At 41.5% G+C, this 23,362-nt stretch overlaps 2 protein-coding genes across 2 annotated transcripts in view; one reads left to right on the forward strand and one right to left on the reverse strand.

The window, feature by feature from the left end:
* LOC123971270 (probable ATP-dependent RNA helicase DDX49) overlaps positions 1 to 4,163 on the forward strand; it is a 4,632-nt gene extending 469 nt beyond the window's left edge. The window contains exons 2-6 of the mRNA XM_046049990.1: positions 59 to 190; positions 352 to 426; positions 1,134 to 1,222; positions 1,520 to 1,591; positions 3,877 to 4,163. Coding sequence (XP_045905946.1) covers positions 59 to 190; positions 352 to 426; positions 1,134 to 1,222; positions 1,520 to 1,591; positions 3,877 to 4,053 — 545 coding nt within the window. The 3' untranslated portion in view covers positions 4,054 to 4,163. The remainder of the gene's footprint in view (positions 1 to 58; positions 191 to 351; positions 427 to 1,133; positions 1,223 to 1,519; positions 1,592 to 3,876) is intronic.
* A 5-nt stretch (positions 4,164 to 4,168) lies between these two features.
* On the reverse strand, positions 4,169 to 23,030 carry LOC123970992 (regulator of nonsense transcripts 1). Its single transcript, XM_046049464.1, has 24 exons — positions 22,661 to 23,030; positions 22,118 to 22,260; positions 21,258 to 21,347; positions 20,119 to 20,286; positions 18,968 to 19,148; positions 18,652 to 18,813; positions 18,351 to 18,438; positions 17,957 to 18,055; positions 17,655 to 17,763; positions 16,091 to 16,250; positions 15,637 to 15,755; positions 15,339 to 15,503; positions 14,677 to 14,791; positions 13,148 to 13,291; positions 10,951 to 11,164; positions 10,694 to 10,811; positions 10,215 to 10,371; positions 9,774 to 9,916; positions 9,357 to 9,531; positions 8,765 to 8,846; positions 8,435 to 8,599; positions 7,955 to 8,175; positions 7,604 to 7,726; positions 4,169 to 7,042 (listed from the first exon to the last, which is right to left on the reverse strand). Exons 1-23 carry the CDS (start codon positions 22,829 to 22,831, stop codon positions 7,607 to 7,609), a joined length of 3,309 nt encoding a protein of 1,102 aa, XP_045905420.1. The 5' UTR covers positions 22,832 to 23,030; the 3' UTR covers positions 4,169 to 7,042; positions 7,604 to 7,606.
* Between the last annotated feature and the right edge of the window lie 332 nt (positions 23,031 to 23,362).

Raw genomic sequence — 23,362 nt, forward strand, 5'->3', positions numbered from 1 at the left:
TCTAACAAAATCATCCTAAATTTGTCATAGCTGTAATGCAGACGATAGACAGGCTGAGTTTTGACATCCTTCCTGTTCTTTCTGACTCTCAGAGGTTTGGATATTCCAACTGTGCAGGTCGTCATTAACCACAACACCCCTGGCCTTCCCAAGATCTACATCCACAGAGTTGGACGAACAGCAAGAGCAGGTGACCTTTTAACAACTTTATTAGTATATTTGAACTTTTCTTTTCAAGTGACAAGATCAGAAACATCAGGCTCATGTCCCCCAGGGACAATGACTTGCTCTGGTTCATTACATATAAATAAAATAGAAGCAGCTCATACATGAGGTTTTCTACCTCTGCAGGGAGGAATGGAGTTTCCATCACACTGGTGACACAGTACGACATCCACCTGGTCCACTCTATCGAAGAACAGAACAGTAAGTTACTTGGTTATAGAGACCGCTTTTCCTCTGTGTGCATCTCAGAGCTCAACTACACTGTGTCCTGATCTGCCAGCCCGTCCATACTGGTGGCTGCAGTGTGAACCTTTAACTGAACTGTTTTAATTGAAATGAATCTTGTGATAGTTATACCGATGTTCTTTAATTCTCACACTCTTTTTCGGATTATGAACAATGTTAACATGTTCACTTCCAAAGCACTCACGGCTGATTCTTGAATTTGCGCTACCTCCTTGCTTTAATTGAAAGATGTCTACTGAAAAGTGGCTCCTCTATGGTCAAAAATGTTATTGCAAAAAAAACAATTCATACCAATGTCGATAATTACCACAATAAACGTTAAATCATTATTAGCTATATAAGTGCTAATTAGTTTGTGGTTCAAATGAATTAAATCAAACATTTACTGACAATATATTGAACATTGGTTATATTGTTGAGGAAAATTATATTGCAATAATTACCATTGTCTTATTGCCCGGCCCTACTCTTATGCTTATTCATTTTAACAAACTGAAAATTACAGGAAAGCCTTGAAGACAGAGATAAGGTCCAGACTAGATAAGAGCGTGATTACATGGCCTTGCACACCTACCAGTAACACCACAAAGTCCGTTGTAAGCCTTTAGTTGTGTGTAAACGTGTGGTGTAACGCTACAAACTGGTCTGTTGCATTTCTACAGAGACGAAGCTGAAAGAATATCCTGTGGAGGAGAAAGAAGTCCTGAAGATCCTGACCCAGGTCAATGTGACAAGGCGGGAGTGTGAAATTGTACGTATGCCTCTTTTCTTCATGTCCAGTCATTATTTCACCTCTAACAGTTGGTGTTCATTAAATCTCTCTAGTGTTTTGCAACAAAATTCATGATGGATTTGTTCCAATATTTGAACCAGTACCTGGAAAAACATTTCATTCATTTCCTATATTTGACTTAATTACAGCATAGTTCTTTAGTCATAGCCGTTTCATATTTTTCAAACTGGGACATTATTTGTTTTGACTGTAAATCAGTCATTTGGATTTTCTCACTAAAAATGTTTACATGGCAAATTCTTTTCTGCATTGTAGAAACTCGAGTCAACAGATTTTGATGAGAAAAAGGAGATCAACAAGAGGAAGCAGCTGATCTTGGAAGGAAAGGTGTGTTCATTGTTTGTTTTTTGTTTATAACAGCTAAACTTTTGCTTTAACTGACAGGTGGAGAAGTTAGGTTTAATGTGTGAACACTGAAGGACTTTTTAGGGGTACTATGACACAGGTTTCCCCAGGTCATGTTAGTGTCTAATTGCTAAACTAATGGAAGCCAAAGGTGACAGCCTGCGACTCCATAGCAGCTCAGCCTCTAGAAGCTCTGCCTGCTCGGTTGATTGACTGACTCAGTAGTCTTGATAAGGATGAAATGCTATCCATTTGCTAGCCAACTGAAGGTCAAGATTATATTTATTTTGTTTCATTACAGACTATGTAGAAAGTACTACAAGTGGCTTGAATGGCACAACGTAACCTCAGTTAGCATAGTGTCTTGTCATGAACCAATAGAATCTTCACATGTAAGAGGGGTGAACAATAACCTCATTTGGACATTAACTGAATCTCTGTAGGTCTAAGAAGGATAAATATCCCCAGACAAGAGCCATCCTTCAGATATTCGTGTGGTTTCCTAGAGGAGGATGTTAACTTGAAATTTATTTTGAAGTTTTTGGAAAGGATGAGGAAGTAATTATAGGAAAATGGAGACTGTGTTTAGTTACAACACTTACAATTAATTTGGCTGGTTGCCTTTTATTTGTTTTTGTTGGTTGTTGCTTTTTCTCCGCCCCCCTCCCCGTTCTCCACGTTGTCCTTTCTCTGTCTGTCTGTCTCCTTGTCCAGCCGGTGACAAATCAATCATTAATTAAATAAAAATATAAAACAAAGGACTATATTAATACTCTTGTTTAAGTAAAATCTGTCTGGCACAATATACACTGCTCAAGAAAATAAAGGGAACACTTAAACAACACAATGTAACTCCAAGTCAATCACACTCCTGTGAAATCCAACTGTCCAAGGAGCACTGCCAGAGCCCTGCAAAATGACCTCCAGCAGGCCACAGATGTGCATATGTCTGCTCAAATGGTCAGAAACAGACTCCATGAAGGTGGTATGAGGGCCCGACGTCCACAGGTGGGGGTTGTGCTTACAGCCCAACACGGTGCAGGACGTTTGTCATTTGCCAGAGAACACCAAGATTGGCAAATTCGCCACTGCCGCCCTGTGCTCTTCAGATGAAAGCAGGTTCACACTGAGCACATGTGACAGACGCCGTGGAGAACGTTCTGCTGCCTGCAACATCCTCCAGCATGACCGGTTTGGCGGTGGGTCAGTAATGGTGAGGGGTGGCATTTCTTTAGGGGGCCGCACAGCCCTCCATGTTCTCGCCAGAGGTAGCCTGACTGCCATTAGGTACCGAGATGAGATCCCCAGACCCCTTGTGAGACCATATGCTGGTGCGGTTGGCCCTGGGTTCCTCCTAATGCAAGACAATGCTAGACCTCATGTGGCTGGAGTGTGTCAGCAGTTCCTGCAAGAGGAAGGCATTGATGCTATGGACTGGCCTGCCCGTTCCCCAGACCTGAATCCAATTGAGCACATCTGGGACATCATGTCTCGCTCCATCCACCAACCCCACGTTGCACCACAGACTGCCCAGGCGTTGTAGGGAGGTCATACAGGCACGTGGAGGCCACACACACTACTGAGCCTCATTGTGACTTGTTTTGAGGACATTACATCAAAGTTGGATTGGCCTGTAGTGTGGCTTTCCACTTTGATTTTGAGTGTGACTCCAAATCCAGACCTCCATGGGTTGATAAATTTGATTTCCATTGATAATTTGTGATTTTGTCAGCACATTCAACTATGTAAAGAAAGAAGTATTTAATGAGATTATTTCATTCATTCAGATCTAGGATGCGTTATTTTAGTGTTCCCTTTATTTTTTTGAGCAGGGTAGTATCCAGCTCATCACACTCTATACCAGGCTGCTGGGAAGGACAGGTTTAAAAAAAAGTACTAAGTTTTCAATATTAAATTACTTACTTGGTTTACATGAAGCAGTTCTTTCAAAGACATTTCTCTTTAAAATTAACTTAATTATAAACTAAACCGTAAAATGAGGGCTTTCTTATGTTCCCAACAATCGGTACCAAAATAACCTGGTTCTGTCCAGGATCCCTAGGTGGAAAACTCAGCGTTACCTTACGTTTGTCTGCTTCTTCTGATGTCAGTGTGAGCATGAGCTGGTTTTCTATTGCACTGGTTCCAGAACTCTGAATTGCCAACCCCATCTGATATGTTAAGCTATACATATAGAAAATAAAGTGAAGTGAAATGACAGTTAAGTTAATGACTTAAAATGGCCTGTTAATTTGTGATCCTTTCAGGATCCAGACCTGGAGGCTAAGAGGAAAGCCGAACTGGAGAAGATCAGGAGCCAGAAGAAGCGGTTCAAACAGAAAATCCAGGAGAGCATTCAAAAACAGAAACGTGGACAGCTGAAAAAGAAACTCATGAAGAGAAAACTGATGAAAAAAAAAAAGGCAGCGCAGGCAACGGTGTGAAAACTGCTGTGACCCATGTATATACTACAAGTTTATAACTGTACACTATGTAATATTTTCCCATCTGCAAATAAATTTAAAGTTGTGCTGAATCTCATGCCATAAAACCAGTTGCTCAAGTTGACAGCCTTTATTGATTCAGTTTAACAAGGAACAGCCATGTTGTGATGAAACTTCACTGCAATAGGTATTTACATCACATTGAGCTCTCAAGTCCATTCATTTAATCGCTGCCTGTTGATGTAAAGAATCAAGGGTTTGGATGCAAATGTTTAACAACTACTCTACAACTGAATCACTGCACATGTTGCAATTCATTGTGGCTCAGATGGGGGGGGGGGGACAACACCAAAGCAATACAATAATATTACGGCAGCAGGTTCTTAAAGCTATAACATGTTAGGATTTCAATGGAACGGTCTGATATGTAAAACTAATTCATTGAACAAATGACAGATTCGCACAAAGCCAACAAAATAGAACTACTTCTAAGTCAATTAAACATGGCAGCATCTACTTACAACATGATTGTCACATGTCTGCAGAAATGAGAAGCAGGTAAGAAACAGCGAAGTACATTCTTACTGTGTTCAGAAAGCGTCTTTCCTGGAAGAGTTAAAAAACTACAATCCCTCGGACAGTTTGAGGAGAAGATAAAAAATTAATGGAGAAAAGGAAACTGTCTGCCTCGTTCCTGTTGCTACAAAAACAGGTTTTTAGTAAAACTACACAATGGCTAAAAATAACACCCAACTGAACAAAACGTGACACACAAAGCAGCGAATCATCTGACAAAAGCAAAGTTTGGATCAATTCAAGGTTCAGGTTCACACAGTTCTTCAAGAAGAGGGTTTGGGATCCATATAAATCTCGAGAGGAACTCTCAGAATACATAATGCAGGCAAAACATCTTTGCACAAATCAAAAGTCCACAGAAGGAAAAATAGATTCTACCAGCCTCAGTTTATTTTACTTCACAGAGAAGGAAGGTGGCTTTTTTTCCATCCGCCCATCCTTTGAAAAACAACCCAGCTGCTAAACTCACTGACCTCATTATCTGGCCTGATATTGATATAAAAAAAAAACAACAAAAAAACACAATTACAACTCCTTTTCTGTGGGTTTTTTGAGCCCTCTGGTGTCCAAGTTTTTTTATGCTGGTAGTTTGATTTTAACTACATTCATGCTTGTGCAGCAGCTGTTTATCTGAAGGTTATTGGTTATAGGCACTGATTCACGTTTCTCATTCACTTTTCATTTACCTCCTTGCCATCATCGGCATTTCCACTGTGTGTAACTGGGGTTTAGTTAAGTGTCAAAATATGTTATTACACAGGAACCAAAGATCTTTCATGTTGATGTTGCGTTGAAACTTGACATATTTCATTTGTGTCTTATTTTTTCAACCCCTGATTATGGTTAGATTTGTGTGGCTGGGCAATATGGTCATCAGCCTGGCTATATTGCTTCCCATGGTAACATTCACAAAATCAAAATGCTTTGTGACGTGACACTGGGTTTTACAACTACATCTAATGTGTGGTCCTTTATTGGGACTGAACAGTCCTAAAGCCACACGTTTCCCTCTAAATTTTCAACCCTGGCAATGACCTGAACTTGTTTTCCAGAAACTCTCATATCCTTCTCTCTCTCAGCCACCTTCCTTTTCTACTCCTTACCTGTGGTGGATTGATTGCCATGACCGCCTGTAAGCCTCGACTACTAACATCCTTCTTTCCCCCTTGTTTGGTTTCTTTCACCTCAAGCAGGGATCTGTGTGGCGATTGTTGACAGTCCACAATCCCCTGAGGAATCAATCAATGCAAAGCATTCAAGCACTTGCCAATCTAAGCGTACACAGAGCGTAAAAAAAAAAAAGGAAAAAAAAATAAAGAAATCTGGTCATGAAGCACTGTGGGACAACAACCACCCCTGCTTTCAAAAGATTAAAATAAGGGAAAGCCTTCGCTGAAACATCAAATGACACTGAGTTGAATATCCAATGCTGGTCGTGTCTGATAGTTTCGATGACTTTTTTGCAATTTTGTGCTCTGTGATAAGAAAGGTACTTCAGAGAAGAAAAACTGTCCCATGATGATCGCGATATCTGTGGGATTCGCGCGTCATGCCTTGAAAAAAATAGTCTGAAATCCCCGTGCCACTCCACCACTGATGTGTGGTCGAAACCACCCCATTAGACCTTGTGAGTGAGCCAGTGGTTCTCAAGGCAAATGAAAGGTATTTCAATTCAAGGCTCTTTAATCTCAGACTATAGCACAGAAACCGTGTTTTTATTTCCTCACCGAGAGGGTGTGTCGAATGCTGCTTCCTTCAGAGGCTGTCGAGGTTTTTGGGCCCAATAGAAGATCGGTACCGCTCTCCTCCCATGATAAACCAAATTTAAAAAGATTCAGGATGAGCAACCAATTGACTTTTAGCATGGGGATTTTGTGTTGCTTGTTTGATGGCTTTCTGCAATCATGCCCCCCTGCAAGTTTGGAGAACTAGTTCTTCAAATTCAACTGGAAAGCTTTGGATCCCCATCTGAAGAGGAGATAGCTTTCCTTCCTTTTCTGGAGGCTGTGGGTTCAATGGGTTTGCTGGATTATTTTATTGGGAGTTGAGCCTCATTTGGATTCCCATTAGAGACCGTTCAGGTCTCCCCTCTGTTTCCCTCAGCAGCTCGACCACACGCTGCCATCTTCTCGACTTCCCTCCTTCTCTTTGCACGGACATCGGCCTCTGCCTCTCGCTTGTTCACTCGGCCTCTCCTGCCATCTTCCCGCCTGTCTGTTCGTGCGCTCTTCTTCTACCCTCAGATTTCTCTCGCTGGTCATTGGTTTGGTTTCGCTATCCCGTCGCTTTCACTCGGTGGTGCTTCGGTTGTAGCAGAGGAAAACAGGTATCCATTTTATGTTTTTATTATTTCCCAGATTAAAAAGCTGATGAACTAAGCTCAGCTCAAGCCTAGCTCCCTTCTTCAAGTGACCTGAAAGACACAGAACAGGTTTATAACCTTTAGACCAAAAACAGATGAGCAATACTGCCTTTAGAAGAGACCTGAATGTCTCTAGCTGAAGGAATTATTCTAGTCTTCAGTGGAACAAAATAATTAAATCCAATTAACTAATACAGAACTAATTACCTTAATAGCCTGTAAAACTGCCCTGTTCAGCTTTTCTGAATTACTTCAAAGACACCGTCACAAAGTCAGTCACATTGGTCAAAGGTGAATTTACAGTGGATTTTACATTTTAGCTGCAGGACAAACTAAAACCACACAAAGTACAGGTAAGATACACCACAAGACAGTGACACCAATAGTAACATAACCAACAAATCATCAAAGTCAACTTATTTTCTATAAAGCTGTGATTTGCATGATAAGAAGTCTGCCAAGATTACTATTTAGATACATCTGGAACCTGTGGCCCTGCACACCAATAGTCATACGACACATTTCTTTCAGTAAGGAAACATGATAGCTGTACTACTTCCCAAACTTCAAATGTGCTATACCGTAACTACAAAGACTGTTTTATGTACTTACACTCTAGTACTGTGACAGTCCAGTCACCCCACCATGCTGGTATGCGCGTTCACCCTGGTAAGTCGAGTCCTGGGACAAAGCCACATCAATTTGGGACTTGAACTCATCGCCCAGGTAGCTGTCCTGAGAACAGGAGGACAGAAACATTATTGCAGACACATTTTGATATTCATCAGTAAGCTCTATGCAAAGACCTCTCAATCTCTCCTAATTCTAAACTATTACATTATACCTTCCTCATTTTTACTGGATTTGTTCAATTTATATTATGAACAATGTGAACAGTGCAACTAAACTATACCACTCATTTAAATAGTGAATCCATGAACATATGTGACAGTGATGTGCTACCTGGGACAGCTCTGGCTGGGAGAGGCCAGGCTGGCTCATCTGAGAGGGCTGGCTCATGGAGATGTAGCCTTGTGTCAGTGGCCCCTGGGAGAAGGACTGGGAGGCCCCATCCTGGCTGACCTGACTGTTTGGTCCGTTACCCTGACTGGACCCCTGGTTTCCCGAGCCACGGACCCTCTGCCGCCCACCACGGCCAGGTTTTCCCTTCATAGCTCCACGACCTTGATTGAGGAAACAAACAAAAAAGATATCAGGACCAGTGTCAAAACAAACATGGTACGCAATCATTGTTCTAAGGTCATGTTATTTACACTAAATGGGAGAAGAACCACAGTAAGTGAGGCTTGGGGTATACTATTATTGCTTGTGGACAATAAAGACAGGGTCCCTTTGATTTGACTTGAGAGCTCAAAAGCACAAATACTACATGTGTTTTCAGTTTGTGTAATGGTTCAGTGGACAAAGTGTGTTGTGTTGTACCTGCAGCAGGGCCGTTGGTCTGACCCAGGTAACTGGGTGGAGGCATGGGTGGCATCACCAGGTTGAAGGGTATGGGAATATTCATGGCAGACATGTGACCGGCCCCCCCCCCAATCATACCAATCTGGTCATGGGTTTGAAAGTACATGTTGGACGGACGTCCAGCTGAAAGAAAACACACAGAACACCACATGTCAGTTTTTACAAAGAAAACAAGACTGGACAAGCCTAGTTTGCTGGACTTTAATGCAATGTTGAAAAAAAAAGTTTAGTCATTGGTTATTATCTTGAGTGATACCATAAGATACCAAATATGTGTTAAATAGATACCAGCATTGCTGCGGTCGTAGGCAGAGCCAGGGATGAGAGCTTCGCGGGCATCGTACATCGCAGTGCTCATAAAACGTCCCCCCTGGAAAACACCAGATAATCACCATTTGTCAGTTACATACTTCACAGATTCAGGGCTGTAACTAACAGATGTATTCACTTATGATAATTCTGCCCATTACTCTAAAGATTAGCAATTTAGTATAAAAAATGTCCATCAAATTTCCCTGAACCCAGGTCAATGTCTTCAAATTACTTGTTTTGTCACAGTCCAAAACTCATAGAGCACTAAGAAAACCAGCAAATACTCACATTTGAGTATTCATCTGTCAATCAACAAGCCAATTAATCTACCTATCGTTGCTCTCTACTAAGATTCAAGACTTTAGTCGGGTTAACAACTGTTTTTAATAGGTCTAACAAATGTACAACTGCTTTTAAATCATACTGTGGCTGAAGGTAAGATGTGGAAAATAGCTTTAAAGCAAATCATCCTTCCTAACAGTTTAGTCAGTATCACTTTGTCATCTGGTTTCATGATGTTTTCCTCCAGAGCATGATGGGTGCACATACAGTAGTTTGTTCTACTCACAGGGTTGATGGTGTTGACCAGTTTGCGGGGCTTGCTGAACTGCATGAGGCTCTCCCTGAGGTTGTTGAGGGGTCCCTCCACGAGGACTTTCTGCTCCTTGTAGTTGTTCAGCAGGTTGTTCCACAGCGGCTGTTTGGAGAGGGCCTTAGGGTTTCCCACAATGATCACACCATACCTTCATTCACAACACACACAAAAAGTCTGCTGCTCAGAGACTTTCCCACGATGATAGCATCTTTAAAATTATTCTGGCACAAGTTTTTGTTTGTCTAGCCATCAACAGTATCTGATTTGCAAGATTCTCCATTAGCTTCTACAGTAAAAATCTAAAGAGATCATCATGAACCAATGAGCTGGCTGTGTGATGTGCCGTATTTATCCACTGTGATGTCTTAATAGTTGTACTGAGGTTTTTACTTGGCTCTGGTCAGCGCCACGTTGAGACGACGTGGGTCATTCAAGAAGCCGATGCCCTGGTGCTCATTGGCACGAACACAAGACAGGATGATGAAGTCCTTCTCTCTGCCCTGGAAGGCATCCACACTGGCAATTTCCACTTGCTGTAATGAGACATGACAAGAGCAGAGTGAGGGGGAGAAGCATAGTAAAAACAGATTTTTTCCAACACCGCAGAGCAACCTGGCTAATGATAACGGAGGTTTACAATCAATTTGAATTTATTCTGTCTCTTTAGATAAGATGCCTCAATCTCATCTGTGGGGAGATAAAATAACCAGACACACAACTCCCAAATACTGCATTTTTGCTCAGTTAACACTATTTTGAATCTACAATGAAGCTTAAATTGATTTTAAAAATACAAAAAATAAAAATAAGCTGTGTACATCTGTGTGGTACCTGATAGAGTTTGGTGTGCAGGGAGCCGCTGAACTGCATGTACTGGACCAGGTAGGAGCGCTGACCCTCATATGGGGTGATGATGCCGATCTGGTCAGGTTTGGCTCCAGCCTTCAGCAGCCTGGTAGTGATCTTCTCTACGTTGGCCGCCTCCGTCCTTAAAACATTCATCAGTTAAATGCTGTACTGCTCAGTACTGGGAAAATTACATCTGAAGTTAATGTGAGTAGACTAATCGACTTAAAATGCAAATCATGTCTGTGGTGCCTCAACTTGGCACATCATGCAACATGAGGACCAGGATGATTTTATTTACTAAAGCATGCATATAATTAAAACAATTTTAAATTAATAAATTGTGATCCCGATTTAAGTGTTTTGCGAAGGTGACCCAATCATTCCTGTTAATCATGATTAACAAGGGGAAGAAACCATGCGACCATTTCATACAAGTAAGCCAATAGAGTATGTGACGTTACCTGTTAAGGTAGGAGGTTCCAGAGCTGGCAATCTCCTCCTGACCCTGAGTCACGTAGAAGAACATTGGCTTGTCCGGCTGCGGCCACTGGAAATCAAAGCCTTTCTTGATACGGTCAGCTGGGGAGAACAGGAAGATTTCATTATAGTTTATGACAGAGTTTGTAGATCTTTTTAACTGCCAATGTACCAGCCACAGCGAAAATTAATTTGCCCCTCCATCAAACCAGATAATTATAACTTCTGAATCTTGACAAACCTGCAGTCACGCCATTCTGCAGGGAGCCCTCGTAGAAGATGTTGGAGGGGAAGGCACTGAGAGCCGGGTGCATGCGGTACTGGACCTGCAGGCGGATTGGCCGGATTCCTAGGACCACCAAGCGTTCAAACAGGGACTGGGACAGACCTGCTTTGGCTGCCTTCTTACACATCACCACAGGACCCAACTGGCAGTGATCACCCACCAGAATGAGCTGGGTGGAGGAAGAGTCACACAAGTGTAAAAAGTGGGTTAATACAACAACATAATGTGAGAAGTTTTTGGTCCTGGATATTCAGGACAAATATTTTGCTCATCTTAATAGATATATTTAGGGCCCCAACAGTGAACGCTGGAGGACCCTATTGTGATTGTTAGAATTCTTCTTCTTCTTATTATACTTATTCTTCACCATCGATCGCATTTTTGGGACGCTTAGCATGCATGAAAAGTTGGCTAAATTGGCACACACATCCGAACTGGTGAAAATAGCGATCTGATATGGGTACGGTGTAGTTGTCCTAGGAATTTGATCAGATTGACTTCAAATGCGGGCTGTGCCATGCCAACACCCTTGCGATGTTAAATTGCGAAGCTTTTTTTGATTGATCAAACGGCGTGTCCATGGCATGGCGTTCAATTTTGATGATTCACCATGAAAAAGGAAAAAGTGTGTAAATGGCCTAGACAGGGTCAGATCTGCCCCAAACTTCACATGTTGGATAAGAATCCTGCCCCAAAGACATCTACATGTACATCTACAATATCCAGTCATAGCAAAAGCGCCACCTACTGGCAACAGGAAGTGACATGTTTTATTTGTTGCGATATTGCTCCTAGCAGGATGATCCAATCTGTCTCAAAACTGTCTAAAAATAGTCTTAAGTAGATGATGTAAGGTTGTGAATCTTGTGACTTAATGTCAAACGGCGTTTCCATCGCAATGCGTTATTCGCCATGAAACAAGAAGCTGAATTTTGAGAGGCTAGGGATGCTTGAAATCTCACAATACTTTGCACACACATCAGAATGGGTGTGTTGTAATGTCTGATACTGTTCAAGGGCATGTGTGTGGAAAAACGGCTCTATAGCGCCCCCTTCAAGATTTCAAAGGAGCAGCCCCAGCTGTCTGTTACCAAATTTTGTAGGCACGTGTATAATGTCGGGACTTAAAGAAAAGTCTCTTGGAGCCATATGCTAAACCCAACAGGATGTCGGCCATATTACATTGAATGTTGGATTTACCTCCATTTATAGGTCCCATACTTTAACGAACTTGTCCTACAGTTCCGTACAGTAACCTGATCAACATTCATATGTAAGAAGCGCGACCTTAACGGCCTTGCAATGTTATATTGCGAAGCTTTTTTTGATTGATCAAATGGTGTGTCCATGGCGTGGCGTTCAATTTTGATGATTCGCCACGAAAAGGAAGTACCATGTAAATGCACTAGACATGGTCAGACACTTAGAATCTCACATGTCAATATCCAGTGATAGTGACAGCCCCACCTACTGGCATCAGGAAAGGACGTGTTTCAAACTTTACCCCTAATACAACACATAGCACCTTAGGGACAAAAATGTCCACAGTGGGGAATAGCATAGCAGGTTGACCACATCCATCTCAAAGTTCTGCAGGAAAGCCATAATGCTTTAATGATATTACATTGTGAAACTTATAGGTTCTTATCAAATGCTGTCGTCGTGGTCAGTTATTACTCGCCATGAAACAGGAAGCTGTTTTTTAAGAGCTGTACCTTTAAAGCCACCGAAAGTCTGCCACGTTGAATTGAAGTAGTAACTGACATTTCATCCACACATTGTCAGATATTTTCCACACATCACCTTTGTGATATGTGCAGTGTTAACTTATAGCACTACCCATTATTCAACGACAGTGCTTAACTCCCTTGCGAAAATGACAGAACACACACACACACACACACACACACACACACGATACACGGATGCAGCACACCCCGACTTGAAGGAAGTCGTGCCACGCAATAGCTGCGCGGGTGCGCCACACCCCGACGAGCGGGAGATGTTCGCAGCTCAACGTTGCTTGCAGCTTTAATTCATATTATTATCCATCCAATTTGCTTAAAAATTCTAATAAATGCTGGGCTACACTGTTTTACTACCTACCGATCCAGCTGTAGGGATAGCGATTTAGCTGTCTGAGTATGTGTACCTGCTTGGCTCCCAGCACCACGGGCACCATACATTCTGGCTCGGTGGCCTGGGTGCTCTCATCAATCAGGATGGATCGGAACTGCATCTTGGCCAGTCGAGGGTCTCCAGCCCCAACGCAGGTACAACAGATAACATCAGCATTCTGGGCAACAAGGAGGAAGATAATGAATGTATAATCGTCAAAAGGAAGAGGGAGTCTTGGGGTTACTAACTAAGACCAAAAGAAAACAATCTCAAAATAAGCAACAAGCTTCTTGGTCATCACAACACTCAGTATGGAGATGGTCATAGCACTTTTACGGAATAATTAACACAGTCAGAATGAATTTTGATTTGCTTGGCCAAAACTACTTGTTGAACTAGTAGAGCCTGAAAAGCTGTAGCAGGCCTCTTTGTAAGCTCCTAGCTTCAGAAAAAAAAACAAAAAAAACCCGTTCATAATGTATTATGACCTTTTGATTTAATGTTTTATAACTAATAGTAATACCAGTTTATATCAATGTGCGCCAAGAATCTCTGACCATGTTCCATAGTACATTATAACCATCAACTCTGCCTCGTTATGAATACACTTTAGTCACAATTTAGAATTAGTGATATAAAATGGAATAATACCTTATAGTATGTTGGCACCTCAATTCCTTAAAATGAATCGTGAGGTGCCAAGACATTCTCACCCTAACTGCCCAAACAGTATTCCCATTCAATTACTTTAAAATGTCCTTTAATACATTTTGTGAAGCGGTTGTCTCCAATTGTCCACTGCATCTGTTAGGGCCTGTCCATAGGCTCGCCATTCGTGACATCTGAGCCTCTTCTTACGTGATGTTAAATGGTTGGCAACAGGTCTTCTCTTGAGCGATCCCTCGCCACCCCGAGAATGAGTTTCCTTGACGTAATTATGATGTGTTTTGTGCTAAACTGCAAAATGTTCAAAATTCATACAGATTGTTCATAAAGTGAAGAAACATAAATAAAAGTTGTTTTCCTGCGCAAAATGTGTGTCACTTTACTTTTACGTAACAATTTAACAATTACGTGTTATAAGGTCTTATAATTAGTTCATATGGTATTATGTCCACCTGTAATATATTATACAGGGATGGACATTTTAACACTTTACTTAAAGCAAAGAAAGACATGCTATATAACTTTAAACATTACTATAAGCTATTATTCCATTTTATCTCTCTAATTCTAAATGGTGACTAAAGTGTATTTATAACGAGGCAGAGTCGGTGGTTATAATGTGTTATGGAACATGGTCAGAGATTCTTTGCGCACATTGATATAAACTGGTATTACTATTAGTTATAAAACATTAAATCAAAAGGTCATAATACTTTTTGAACTTTGCTATAGTGCTTAATGCATGTTTGTGAGTGATTATTGCAATTGTTATTGCATTATATCGTGTTATAAATGTATGCATAAGTCATTATAGCGATGACCTTCATAGAAAGTGTTACCAAAAAACCTTTCATGGTGAAAACTGTTAAGTTTCAACACTTTGAAGCTCTTCCTCACCATAAGAAGCTCTCTCTCTGCAGTGCGTTTCAAAGCCCTGTAGCGTTTCTCATCAGCAGATGACAGCTCACCAGTCTCATCCTTCAGCTGCTGTAGTTTCTGAAGCTCCGGCATACTAGGGAGACAAAGGCACATCAAGGTGATGTGAAGAGAACGCACACTAATGTTATATATACACACACAACCAAGCTAATCTGTGACCTAAAATAGGGGTTTTCAAAGTCTTAAAAACCCAGACCTATCCCCTTTTGGAACTACAACTCCCATAACTAGTTATGGTGGAGGTATGCAGGTAGGATAAAGTTGCTATGGAGTCAATTAGCTAAATGCGGGCTACAACTTGAGCTCCATTACTTGAGCCAATATTTGTTTACATCTTTCACAGTGAAAAGTATGCAGAATTATCTATTAGCAGTTCCTGTGCTGTGGTCCAGGAATCAGTTAGACAAAATACTACATAACTACCAGGAATCCTGAAAAGAGTTAGCATGAAAAAGATAACTTGAACAGGAAGAATATGGACGTGTAAAATCTAGTAACGCAATAAAATGCCATGCCATTGGCGCTTGGTCAACCAGTTATTAAACGGGTGTTTGTACAAAGCAGCAAACAAGTATTAGTAACTTTTGAGTCCAGAGTCAACATGCCTACATGTCACTGACCTGTCCATGTTGCTGATCTGGTTGTGCAGCGCCAGGAAGGACACTGGTGACTCGATGGCCTCCCGGCTCTTGGCACACAGCCTGACGACCTTCAGTCCAGTCTTGTCAATCTTCTCAGTCAACTGATCAACGGCAATGTTACTGGGAGCACACACCAAAACTGGTCTGCAAACGTACACACATTCACACCGTAAAGAGTTAGGTCAGAAACAGTTATGTAAAATACAGTTGCTAAGAATAACAAAAATTCGAACATTACAGGTATGCAAGTATGTTAATATAAAACTCTGTGTCTAACCCATTGCCTTGTCGGGACAGGTGATAGACAATAGTGGCAGAGGTAACAGTCTTCCCAGTGCCAGGAGGACCCTGGATCAGACTGAGAGGCCTCTGCAGCACCGTCTTCACAGCGTACACCTGGACATAAAAGTACAGTTTTCAGCCCAAATGAACTGTTGCAAATACAGACATCAGATATTTCTTAAAACATATATGCTGAGAAAGAACACACTCTACTCATTCTAATGATGAGAGATCCAAATTACACATTAAAACCAAAACAGACACATGTTCCCTTCTAAAACACAACAATGCCCTAAGTAGATTCATAATAGCTGTAACGTAACAGAGACAACTCAACACATACTTTTGCTGCAATGATGTTCATGTCTTGAGGGCATAAGAAAACACACAATGACACAGCTTCCTGTGTAACAGGAATAACGGGGAATCAGCGTGTAGTGAGGTCCAACCTGTGAGTGATTGAGGTCGGGCAGGCCCTGGGCCGTGAAGCGCTTTGGCAGCTGGCACTTGATGGTGACATCCTCAACCTCGTGGCCCAACAGTTTGTGGTAAATGTAGCCAGACACGGAGGTCTCATCCACTGCAAACGTTTTGAGGGCGCTCTGCATCCTGCAGCAACACATATACAAATGAATATCAAAAATCACAAAGGAACCACTGTCCTTCCCATTTGCACCAATATCTTTACTTTAAAATAGTGCTGGGCAACTATTAAAAATTTTAATAGCGATTAATCGCATGATTTTCTGCGATTAATACCAATTAATAGCGTTATGCACGAAATTGAATAATGAATTCTTAAGTAGTGTATTGCACACTTTTAATTTCAATCTACTACTACATACACAAAAGTGCAATAACATGTGGTTTGCAGACACTTTGAACAAATAAGGTGCTTTTTTCCAGCAGTACTCCCTTTACACAGTAGCAATAAAATATTTCTTGTAAATCTCAACTTAAACATTAATGTAATCAAATCAAATATAAAAAATAACGCCATTTGCTACTGCCAGGGAATTACCTTTTATAGCTTGTAACATCATAACAGGCACCTTCTGAGCAACAAGTTAACATATATAAATCTGTTTTCTTTTCTGAGCAGGTATCAGCAGAAACATTTTTCTTTTATCAGGGAGCAGCATAAACAGTCTATGTTCTGTTGCAACTGTCCCTGTTAGAGTGAGGTGAGAGTGGTTGCCTCTCGCTGAAGTTGAATGGTAAGCGACTTGGAGCACAAATCATTGGAAGAGAGACTGATGCTTGCTGTTTGTGAGTTTCCAGAATCCATTACTGTTTACTAAATAGTTATCAGGACATCAACAGGGGGGAATTTGCATGGCAGAGCATTCCCGCAATACTAGATGAAGGCCTATCAGGTAAAGTTACGTAGCCTATAATTTGCCATGGTTACTATCTATAGAGCGCCAGCCGTTTACTCGCATAGCGCTTGTCTCCTTTTCTGATCACCTGAGCAAGGGCAACCTCGCGGGGCCAAGCGACTACGTTGTGATTTTAAGAAAATTCCCAAGATTGACATCTTCCCAAGTACTAATCAGCATGCAGTGTGTAGCGATCCACTTCGCTATGGCATTTGATTGCTTGTCTTGCTTTTATTTAGGCTATACTTCTCCCTCACGCTGCATCCAGCGTAGTCAGAGCCAGTGAGCGACGGACTTTCAAAATAATAATAAAAACTGCTAAAAACCAATACAATAATTGTCGGCATTAATTAATTAATGTTTTAACGCGTTAACATGCCCAGCCCTACTTTAAAATGATAGACCGCAGATTTACACAAAATTACCTCCTATAAACAATGGACAATTAGTTCTGTACATTGTTTAAAGGAAGGAATGTTACATACTGTAATGTGGAGTAATATAGTAACTTAAGAGCTGTAAAATGTAATGTTCCCATCACATTCGGAATTTCGGGGTACACAATTTCAGCCCCCCGTGACACTGTATGCAGGATAAGCGGTTGATGATGGATGGATGGACAATTTCAGCCTACCTGTCAAAGGAAGTGGACTTCCACACAAAGTCCACCTGGAAGTTGTGGGGGATTTCCACAGGTGCTCCCACACTGCTCCGCAACTCAATGGCAATTTCATCCCCATAGTCTTAAAACACAGGCTGTTAAGGAAGTCAAGCATTATCCTAAAGTATTTCTAGTAGGTGACGGTGGGTGGTACTGTGTTGTCTATGCTAGTCATTTAGTAAAGACCATAGACTTCCATCCGGGATTAATAGTGAGCCAGATTTAGGACACTGTAATGCAATGGATGATATAACTGCTAACAGTGTAAAGGATACTGTCAGGGACTTTGATGACATGACCGATGCCTTTCCACAGCGGGGCCAGGTCTCCCTTGTATCGCAAGCAGATCTCATCACCTTGCATCAGCCGCATATCTGTGATTGATACAAAGACACAAGTCAAAAACCCTTCTATGCTAAAAATTGGCCCACAAATAAACTAAGGAGGATGGGTGTACATAAACCACATGATGATACAGTACCGTGCACGCACAAAATGGCACAAAACCCCACTACAAAAACAGAGGCAAGAACAAAACCAAGCACACATGCCACCAAAAGATGCAGGGTTATGGGAAGTTGCGTGCAATTCTGAGGGCTGAAGGGGGATGGGGAGGGGCTCTATCTGCACCACAGAACCACTGGGAGGAAGTCAAGCTCTGAGAATTACCACCTGAATCCGTCTTGGGCAGTGTGAAATAGGCAATCCGCTTTTTATTCAGTCCCAGGTCCCACCTGACTGTTATATTGTCTTGAGTCTGAAAAGGAAAATTAAAAATAAATAAATATTAAATAAATAATAATAAAGTTCTGTAACTGTTTTAATGCCATTTAAAGAAATGACAAAAACAGATTCTGTCACCTGTAAACCACTCTATATATAAACGACCATGGTAATTCAAGGCAGACAAACACTAGTCTCTGAGTTATGAAGTTTCCTACTTAAATTGTTTCTCATATTGTTCAGGTACCTGGGACTCCTTAAGCTTCTTGTCGTAGTCTGCCTCTAGTTTGACCAAAGGGCCAAAGATATTTTGGTACTGGTAGGCGTCCTCATAGCGTAGCAGCACATGCTGGGGCTCCTCGTCCACTCCCGGTTTCTCGAGGTCTTCCAAGGTGGCACTGGGATTGTCCTGGGGGGGAAATAAATCCAAAGCAACTGTCATAAAAGTACATCACGCATCCTATCACAAACTCTTATTCCATGTATAAAAGTTTACAACCTTCAGGTCACAACATTGCTTTGAGCATGTAACTCCGGAGAAGAAGCCTCCCAGACTTTCATACCTTCCAGAGCTCCTCCAGCTTGTTGATCTGCTGGGCAGTGATCTGGCGGGCCCGAAGCTGCTCCTGCTCCGATGGGATCTTCACCAGCCAGGACAGAAAGCAGCGGTCCTGGATCAGTGGTTGCCACTGCGAGCTGTCCCAGTTGATGTCCTTCAGGCTACTCTGGCTGGCACAGGGCTGCCTGCATGAAGATACGAGGTTCAGACATGCAGAAACGTAGCTTGTTTGTGGGCTTTTACAGTAATCAATCTATTGCAGAGGATGTAAAATAGTATTTGTCATCATGGATTTCTCATAGTACATCTTGGTGCACGTCTTCCTGCCACAGAGCAGAAAGCACTAGTTTACTAAGGTCTGTGGACTAGCTGACTACTAGCTTCTGTCTGACTGTCACATTCTGGTGAAATCTAGCAGGTTGTTGAATAAATCTGATGAACTTGAAATAAAATCAATGCAAGCTTCTCTGTTTCTAACTAGCTTATCACAGATATATTGGTGAATATGTCGGCAGTAAGTAATAAGAAAGCCAAATATGTACTTGAAGTAATCTAAAAACAGTGTTACATTTACAGAGTTTGTATACCAGAGAGCACAGACAACTTGTTTTTGGACTCATATGTCTTTTTTAATAACCAGCTTTAAGGGATCCTATGTCAGGCCCTAGCTTTAGTCATATAATAATAATACAAATAATACACAGACTAATTAAATTATATTGGGTCTTTTTGTCATGTTTCATTTCATTTTACGATACCCAACATCTGTTTTGGGGCAGCGCTGTCTTTATGCCTAAATATCAGGTTACATTCATTTTCTTGCCTTCATAAACATGCGTACATTTTGAATGTCAATCACTGGCTGACTGTTTAGGCCTTTCAGAGACTTTGCACCAGATTCCTGAGCTTCATGATGCATAAAAACTCATTGCATGTAACGGCTGAAACTTGAACAAGTCTCACGATAAACTTCCTGTTTCAAATCAAGAATTTGCATATTTAGATTTGAGTTCATGCGCCAAAGTAGCTGTGTCTGAGCACACACAGGCCCCATGCTGTCCTCAAGTACAGTCTTGACAGAACATACTGTATTTGTGGGCACTGGTTACAGGCTGGTCTGCCTACATAAAAGGCTGCTGCCCTGCCGGCATTTACCTGCAGAGTAGCACCACCACGGAATCGGCCTTGGCCGGGATGAAGCCCAGGAGGAAGACATTGCGACAGCCACAGTTGTAACACTCCAGCACCGTCTCGCCCAGTGGCCCATCTTTATGCAGCGTCACCTCTTTGCACTTGGCTCTCACCAAGTGGTTCACAATGTGACTGGAAGTCAGAGAGTGGGAGTCAAACGATTTGGAAAATAATCAGAAACACTTTGATCTCCGTGAAATTTGCCCTGGTAGCATTGCTGCAGAAATATATTTATAGTTTGCATACTGCATAGCAACACATTTTGACCAACAGCACAGAAACAGGACAATGTAGACCACTTCACAGTCTTAAACATACATTGAATTAGGGCTGGGTGATGTGGCCAACAATGTTATCACAATAAAAACATTTTATATCATTCGATATCGATAATTATCATGATAAATGTCAAATCATTATTTCTTTCAAGTTTAAAGGCTACGTTTAGCTCCTGAATGAAAACTGAAGGGCCAGATGGTTAATTGTGTGGTTAAACTTTTCTTTATGGTCAGAATGTGACAAACACCTGATGCCAAACAATAGATCATTTTACATATCTGAGCTACAATATTCAAAACTATTGTGAAATAAATCTTTTTTCTGAAAATATGATTAGTAAATCTATTTGCATCCCTTTTCCTCAACAAAATTAACATCTTCATATAAAAACTAAGTGCTCATTCGTTTGTGATTCTAATGAATTAAATCAAATATTTACAGACGATTGTTATTGAGGAAAATTATATTGCAATAATTATCATTGTTTTATTGCCCAGCCCTACATTGAATACATCCTCCTAACAAAACCGTAATGAAAAGGTCTATAGACAACAACATACAGATCTGTGTCTTTACACACCTTCAACATAATCTGTGTGGCAGGAGTCTGACTGATTGTGATGTAGGTGATCACTGACCGTGTTGACTGACAAACGCATTCTCTAAAATGTAATAGTGTAATAAGCCACATTTATGGTAGTGTTTGTTATTTTGATTATTATATAAACTATAAGTGGTGTGTTTTTTTTGGTCTCCCTCCGTAGCTTCATGTGTTCAGATGCTTATATGTGAGGTAATTCGGTGAAGATGAGTAAACTACACACCTGCCAGATGTGTTGCCACGTCCATTACAGAACCACTTCTTGCTGGTATTGCAGTACACCACACACGCTGGATCGTGGATACCACAGTAACTGAAAAACAACAATGTAGCAAAACAGCATCTGATTTACTGCACTGTTTAGTCTAAATACTACATGAGTCCCTTGCCTTGGCAAATGTAAGAAAGCCTAATTGACAATAGTTGAAAAATGTATTTGTACCTGGCAATTATAACTTCCTTACACAAACTCCTAGGTCTGTTTAGGAACTCTATCCTTGTAAGCTATCACAAGGATGGGAGACAATCAAGATCAAATCTTTAACCCAGTAATAACCATCTTTTTTGTAAAGATTATACCTTTACCTTGCAAATTTCTCAACAGCCTTGCTATCACTTCCACAAGCAACATTAACCATTTCCCCCATGTGTGTATATTATTGTATAACTAGTGTCAATTTTAGTTTGTTTACAGGAGCGTAAATTATGGAAGTTGTGAATAACTTCCTGTTAAGTGACACAGAATGGGTGCCAGTGTTGGACTTCAAATAATGATCTGAAAACTGTTATTGCAGCTGGCTGGTGTGTTGTCTTGAATGAGTACTATTTGTAAACGTCATTTAACGTTACTGTGCTTATCAGAAAAGTTCTAACGTAAAAGTTCAGAGATAATGAACAATGATGAATTGTTGTATCTTTATGCCCTGTTTGTGGTGTGTAACATCAGGGGGCACATAACAAATAAGCACTATTAATACAGTATTGTGTAGTCACAAACAAAACATCACTAATGTACAACAACTATTTCCTCTGTGATCTAAATTAAACTGACATTCTGAAATGGTGTGGTCCCTGTCAGTGTACCTGCATGCATGCACAGGCAGGTCTTTGGTGTAGTATGTGTCTTCTTCATCCTCCTCAAAGTTGAGCTCGGCCAACAGCTGGCTGGCTTTGGCCACGGAGTCATCCACTCCACCGTTGTGAAGACCCTCATCAGGACCATTTACCTGTAGCACAACACAAGCTTTAACGTTCCCAAACAAACTGAATGCTAACGATTAGCAGCTAGCGGCTAGGTGGGACACACCGCGGAAATAAAACAGTTAATTATACGTTGACAGACAGTTAATGGTCTTGACTCTTATCTTTTGTCATTAAAGTTATACCCGTGAGTCTGGTTTGCATCGAACAGTTCAAAACAAACGTGCTATGACAGCTTATATTACTTTGGGAGTTCAGTTAATGGGCTTGATAGCTAGCAACGAGCTAACGGCAACAGCTAGCTAACATTCAATAATAGCGGGCTAAGTTACTAGGCAGCGCTAGGTCGGCTAGCTAGCTAACAGCAGCTAACGTCAGAAAACTGCGCTCTTATTGTGCCTTCCTGCAAAACTGAAAGCCACAGACCTGCCCGTCCAGCTGGCTCTGGGTCTGGCCTTGAGTTTGCGTCTGGCTGGGAAGAGTGAAGTCGGTGAAGTCGTACTCGGAGCCCTGGGTGTCCGCTCCGAGCAACTCCGTTTCCTCAGTGTCCAAGAAGGTGAGGGTCTGCGAGCTCGGCCCGTACGCCTCCACACTCATCTCGACTCTCAACTTTCGCTTTACTGAGCGGTTTCCGGTGTTCGTCTTAAGATGAACGAAATCCTCACGGTGTTTGTTTATCGATAACTGGCTTTGTAGGCCGACGCCGAGAGTCTGAATTTGAACCCAAACAAAAATGGAACCGATCAGAACCTCGAAAGCTCCAGCAGGTCCAACAGCGACGGTGACGAACTTCCATGCGCCGCTCAACGTGTGACGTTCACACCGCAGAGCAGAGATAGCGGAAAGAGCTCTCACTCTGATCTTATTTCCGGGTAACAAAAACAGAATCGTGAACCTCTGGAGGGAAAACTGGGACATATTGGATGCTGACAGACAACTGTTCTTTAGACCAAATCGCTCAAAGCCTCGACATATATGAATCCCCACATTAAAATGATTTACAGCCTACTAGTTTGATCACCTTTATCAGGTGTTTTATTGGCATTATACACACTGCATATCTACAGCATTCACTGCGACCTCTGTGTGTTTTAGGAAAAACAATATTGCTACACCGACATGTGTTAC

This window comes from Micropterus dolomieu, linkage group LG05 (assembly GCF_021292245.1).
Source record: "Micropterus dolomieu isolate WLL.071019.BEF.003 ecotype Adirondacks linkage group LG05, ASM2129224v1, whole genome shotgun sequence".
Taxonomy (NCBI): Eukaryota; Metazoa; Chordata; class Actinopteri; order Centrarchiformes; family Centrarchidae; genus Micropterus; species Micropterus dolomieu.

Bases quoted from the DNA above. Each gene is read 5' to 3' on its own strand.
- LOC123970992 (XM_046049464.1), bottom strand. From the start codon at position 22,831: ATGAGTGTGGAGGCGTACGGGCCGAGCTCGCAGACCCTCACCTTCTTG. The intron at 20,287-21,257 runs GTGTGTAGTTTA...TCTGACTTCCAG, and splicing joins CGTGGCAACACATCTGGCAG to TCACATTGTGAACCACTTGG. The intron at 7,727-7,954 runs GTAGCACATCAC...TCCTGTTCTCAG, and splicing joins CCCAGCCAGAGCTGTCCCAG to GACAGCTACCTGGGCGATGA.